The following is a 6,065-nucleotide window of genomic DNA, read 5'->3' on the forward strand; positions in this document are numbered from 1 at the left end:
GCCTAATGTCAGATGTGGATGTGGCCATGTGCCATTGTTTACTCTCATGATTGCCCCCAGCTTTGATGTCGATAATGCATCTTGCAGTCACTTTCTTTTGGCAATGATCGCCCCCTACTTTCTTGTCAGTATTGCATCTCGCGGACGCGTCGTGTTCGCTTGCGACGACGTGCACGACCGACGCACCAAACGACCGCAAAATACGCGAGGCAGCCATGATGCGTACACGAACGCGTTGTCTACAGCAAGTCTAAACGTGCCTTAATAGGCCTACTGGAAAAAGCACCATGGCAATCTGTTTGTTTGCAGTTTGATTTTTACTCATTTTTTGAATTAAGGCATTAAGATCAATTGTCAAATGATGATTTTATATTTCTCTTTTTAGGCAACTTTAGCATGGTATCAAATACATGTTCTCCCCACTGTAGATAGCTTCTAAGCAAATAGACAAATGTAAGAAACTATTTGAAGAGTGGCATTAGTATTTCACCTTATATAAGCTGATTTAGCAGGAGCTTTGATGTGAAAAGGATAAATTATAATTATAATTAAGCCATTAGAACCATAATTCATTGAAGTACTTTTACTTGTAATACTTAAGTACATGTGAAGGCAAATACTTTTATACTTCTACTTAAGTGAAAATTCAAAGTGGGTACTTTCACTTTTACTCAAGTAACATTTGACACAAGGTATCTATACTTTCACTTAAGTACATAATCAATGTACTTCGTCCACCACTGCAAACTGCAAGGCTGCAATAGCGGATAGGGACACTGGGGGCGGGAGGAAATAATACTGTTTTCGATAAAACTGGTCAGTCAAGCAAAACATCGATTTCTAAGCGATTTTATGACTATAACAATGTTGCATAGATTTTATCTTTAATAGACCTCTGAAGCTAACTACCTATGGCAAGTTGCATTGTAAGTTAGCTCTGGGGTAGCAAAGATCAAAGTGTGCAGTCTTCACGTAGCAAAGATCATACTATCTAAAGCCTACCTTACAGACAGACTTTGCAAAGATTTCTCACATCTAAAGACAATTTATCGAGTTTCTAGTCACTGTCTAGTCACAGGCCAGTCTCAGATTAGGATTAAAGAGGAACTATGCAGGATTGGCGATTTCATCTCTGGTTTCGGTTTTGTTGTTCGTTTTCGCTCGTTTTATGCTTGCATTTTCTCTGCAGAGCTTCCCCGACAGCTTTAGCGTGTATATTTATACATGTATAGGCTATATTTAAATATATAAATTGCAAGCGTGGTTCTTCGTCTCAGACTTCCAGATGTAAACAAAGAGCGATCGTCTCCTGCAGAAAGTTGCATAGGGTCTCTTTAAGACTGTGGGTCACTATTTACAAGACTGCTACTAGATTCCTTCAAATTATTTCCATTGTGCACTACATCAATCAACAGGAACTCCTATACGATAGCCTACCCATATAAAAGTTTGTTTCTGCAGCATTGTTTCATGTGTGACAACCCTATCAGATATAGAGCTGGGGTGCATCGCAAGCTTAAGACGATCGTAAAGTCCCTCTTACGAACGTCTTAAGGTTTTCCGACTGTTTCCCCGAAACCATCGCAACGTAAGAGCATCGTGAAAACACTCGTAGATCTACGAGTGCTCCAGAGTTCTCGTTACTGACTAAGAGCGTCTTAACGCGTATGCCTCAGTGGAGTCACCAGCAGGATATGCAGGGGGATTACAGCTAAGAATATAATTATCCAACTTATGGTACCATTCTTTATTGTATTTACTTGTGATGATACAGATTTTAGCGTGCAAAATAGCATTCATTCAATGGACAAACCGACGTGATTAAAAGCAAAAATAAAGTAATAATCAAGTTGAAACAAGACGTTGCCAGAAAAGTTTGCCATTATCTTTGTGTAGCCTTTGTGTAGGCTATCTTTTATTAGGCCTATCAGGTAAAAACAGAGAAAGGAACATGTGGTTTCAGTCTGTGTTGCTTCAAAATCTAAGAGGCTATGTTATTTAAGCCTACACATACCGGATCTCCTTATTTGGGCAAAGATGGTGGCTTTTTTGTTGGCGAACTTCAGAGATCTATAGACCTCTGAAGTTCGCTTACAAAAAGGATCCAAAGCTACCATCTTTGCCCATATAAGGAGATCCGGGAGTTAATTGAAGCTAACTGCCTATGGCAAGTTGCATTGTACTGTAAGCAAAGACCAAAGTGTGCCGTCTTCACCTACCAAAGATCAGTATCCATAGATGGCAGTGGACAAAACTGTGTAGCAAAAAACGTCTGCATTTCCAATGTCATCATCCCCGCGAGAGTTTAACAGGTGCGATAATTGAAAATCCCCATGTTATTTTCCCATTGAAAAAATCTCAAGATACCAGATCTCCTTATTTGGGCAAAGATGGTAGCTTTTTTGTAGGCGAACTTCAGAGGTCTATTCAGCAACCCTTTCCTTATCAGTGGTTGAACCCAACTGTGTTAGTTTCCAATTAAGGTAGATTACAGGCTTATGAGCAAAAGAAATACCAATTACATGTAGTCTGATATGTTAAGATCACCAGATGAGCTTCATTGAAATTAGTCTGTGATTGGCTGATGCAAATTGTGTTCAAATGAAGAGCTGCAAACATAAGTGTGTGATTATGGCTGTGGCATTCTTTTTTGTTTGCAGTGGTTTAGGCCACAAGCATCACTACAGGCAAAATGAAAATCTTCACAGGGATGAAGTCGAGGTGAGTTTGTTAAATGTAATAGCTTTATTTTGTCTATTCTTTGTTAATTCTGTTTTAATGGTTTTGTTCTGCTTAATAGGATTGCTTTATTGTTGCTGATCGTTATTACCCATGATGCAGGATTGGTTGATGGTAAGAACTTATCTTTTTAACCTGTTTAACCCTTCTGAATTGGTAGTTAATAGTGAAGTTAATAGTAGTTCTTGTTTTCTAGGTGTATATTATGTTCCAAGCCAATCGTCCCCTGGCAATTCGTTCTTGCATTGGTTTTCCTCAGAAGTCAGAGTTCCCCAACATGCCTCAGGCCAACAGCCGTCCAGCTTCAGTGAACCCTCCCAGTCATTTCAGAGTGGGCCTACTTCAGTAGGTCAGCCTTCCTTTCTTCCCCAGCCTGTTCCAACAAAAACACAACCTATGCAGAGCAACTACCACAGTGGTAGACCGGTTGACCGAAACAATGTTCAGACATTGCAGACCCAGTATAGCCAAGGTAGGCAGAGCTACCAGCAGACACAGGTCAACACCAAGCCAGTGACTTTTTCAACACAGACTAGCAATAATCCATTGCCTCATCAGAGTCTCCTTACTCCATCTACAAGCTCCAGCCAGTCCCCTAGGCCTCAACAGATGCTATACAACCCTGAACCGAGCAATCAGAAACCACTACCTGTGTCTAGACCAGTGAATGTTTGGAACTCCCAAGAAAGCCAGCATGGAGAAGTACTGAGCAACACCAGACCAATTCAAGGAAACCACCAGTCATCCCAGACCAGATATCCAACAAACTATTTTGTACAACACGGCTCTTGGAGACCAGCAGCAGCTACTGCCAGACCAGTACAAGCAAACTACCAGTCTTCCCAGAGAACATCAGCAAGCCCTGTTGCTCAGCATGTTGAGAGGCCCAGGCAATCAGAATATTTGGCAAATCCTGGCCAGAACTGGCATCAACCTCCTGCTCCAGTTTCTAAAGGTCAGTTTGCAAAGCCAGAGCAGAGCCAGCAGACCTCCATTCCAGCACAGGTTAACTACCATCCCTCCCAGACCAGATATCCAACGAGCTCTGTCATCCAACAAAGCCCTTGGAATCCAGCAGCTACTGCCAGACCATCAGGGCATCAGAGCTGGCGTCCATCTTCAGTTTCTGGTACTCAAATGCAGTTCAAGCCTCCGCAGAATCCTCAGGCCCAACAAGGCTCTTGGAAACCAGCAGCTACTGCCAGACCAGTTCAAGCGAGGCCCCAGCAATCAGAATATTTGCTAAAGCCTGGCCAGAACTGGCAACCCTCTACTCCTGTTTCTAGAGGTCCAGTTGCAAAGCCAGAGCAGAGACCGCAGACCGCCATACCAGCAAAGGGTAAATACCAGCCCTCCCAGACCAGATATCCAGCAAGCCCTTTCGTCCAACAAAGCCCTCGGAAACCGGCAGCTATTGCTAGACCAGTGCAAGCAAACTACCAATCTTCCCAGGAAACGTCAGCGAGCTCTGTTCTGCATGCTGAGAGGCCCCAGCCATCCCAGACCAGGTCTCCAGCAAGCTCTGTGGCCCAGCACATGGGTGCCTGGAGTTCAGCCTCAACTGCTAAGCCAGTCTACAACTGGCCTCTACCATACGCAGGTTCCAACAATCCCCTGTCCTCTATGCTGGAGTGGAGGCCCCCGACAGCCACCCCATCCAGGACTGCACAGAGTAATTACCAGACATCCCAGAGTAGATTCAACAACCAAGCTCTGGCCCAGTCAGCTAACCGCTTTAAGCCAGCTTCACCTGTCCATGAGAAACCTAGATTCAGTCCAAGCCAGAGCAGCAGGCCTTCTGCCCAAAGTGGTGTTATGCCCATACAGAGCAGTTATGAGGCTGCTGCTGGTCGATTGCAGAGTGGATCAAGGCTTGTAGTTGCATCTGGTACTGGTGAGAATCGGGGGCAGTCGTATTCACCTAGTCCAGTCCAAGGTAATCGGCAACAAAGTCCAGTTTGCAACTCCTGTCCATATGCCCATCCCTATGCCTCCATCTCTCAAGGAGTGGCTTCTGGCAACTCTCGCCTTGGTCAGACCAAGAGCTAAAGGTACGCATATTAGATGTAGACTTTATCATTACTGTTGACTGAATAGGTGTTGACCTTTTCTTTCTTGTCATTGATTTAGGCTCAGAGTATGTCTATGCAGTGTTGAGTGAAGGTAAGTCTTATTTCATTAAGGATTCTATAATTGTGAAGGTGCTTGTCATGTATTGACTGTCCTTTCTTTTTTCAGATGCCTTGAAACAAAGTCTCAATAAAATGTCTTTACAGTACTGGTCATTGCTCCTTTTTTACTTGTACATGGCCATATATTGGTACCCCTCATACTTCAGTCAGTGGTTTTGCAATCAATGCAAGTCTAAAGTTCTGTGTAGGGTGTTATTTATAATGGTGTTACTTCAGTCTTTCTAGTGGAATGAAGTGTGTATGAAAGGTGAGCTTGGTACATCTAAACTATGTACACTTTTGACTTCAGATGGTAATCCTTCAGAGTTTCAGCTTTTTAAATGAATAGGTTTGTAATGGTTAACTATGGCTAATAAGGCTATGATGGCTGTAGGACTTGGTAAGTCTGTTAGCACAGCTGCTCTCTTTGCCTCCCTAAGATCTGTCTTTGTAAAAAAAAAAAAACATGTATTGGTTCTACCTGTGCACTTAACAGAGGGTCATCTCACTAATTAGCTGCTTTACCTAGCTGAAGAGTTGTGCTAATTAGAATCAGCAGGTTTAAATTGGTTGGTACAGATCTGTGGTAGGACTTTTACAGTACTTTCTTAAGCTGGCCTTTTCCACCTCTGGTAATGTACAGAATAAAGTGAATGTGAACATGCACTTCAGTATTTCCAGTTAATGGGTTTATCCTAGTTTTGATCATATTCAAGATATGATGTTTACATGAAGCACAGAAACCAGTTATTAATATCCCGAGTATACTGATGAATACTGATGAATCAACAATACAGTTCTAATAGTACACCTTATCTCGGATTCTAATGCAATTCTGCATGGAACAGTATCCTGGTTTCTTTCCGAGTACTCCACCTGGCATAAACGGGTTACTCAACTGGGATAAGTACTGTCCGGCATCTGATATCAGGATATGTTTACATGTACAAATACAAAACCGGTGGGTATAGACCATACAAAGTCCAGTGGGGTATACTACGAATCTCACTGAACATAACCAGGCTTTCTTTGGATAACCTTGATGGACAAATACGATAGTCGCAATCAGAGTTGAGTGGTATCACAAACCAATAGTGACCTCGCTCCAACACCAAACAGGAAGGGGCAAAATAGGCGATAGCTGTAGCCTCTTTG

The 6,065-nt window shown here is 42.7% G+C and overlaps 1 protein-coding gene across 1 annotated transcript; it reads left to right on the forward strand.

The window, feature by feature from the left end:
- The first annotated feature begins 2,645 nt into the window (after positions 1–2,645).
- Positions 2,646–5,017, forward strand: LOC134088636 (paternally-expressed gene 3 protein-like). The gene is made up of 5 exons (XM_062542695.1): positions 2,646–2,721; positions 2,801–2,853; positions 2,936–4,790; positions 4,870–4,902; positions 4,978–5,017. Exons 1-3 carry the CDS (start codon positions 2,693–2,695, stop codon positions 4,786–4,788), a joined length of 1,935 nt encoding a protein of 644 aa, XP_062398679.1. The 5' UTR covers positions 2,646–2,692; the 3' UTR covers positions 4,789–4,790; positions 4,870–4,902; positions 4,978–5,017.
- Positions 5,018–6,065: the final 1,048 nt, after the last annotated feature.

Source organism: Sardina pilchardus, chromosome 8 (genome assembly GCF_963854185.1).
Source record: "Sardina pilchardus chromosome 8, fSarPil1.1, whole genome shotgun sequence".
NCBI lineage: Eukaryota > Metazoa > Chordata > Actinopteri > Clupeiformes > Clupeidae > Sardina > Sardina pilchardus.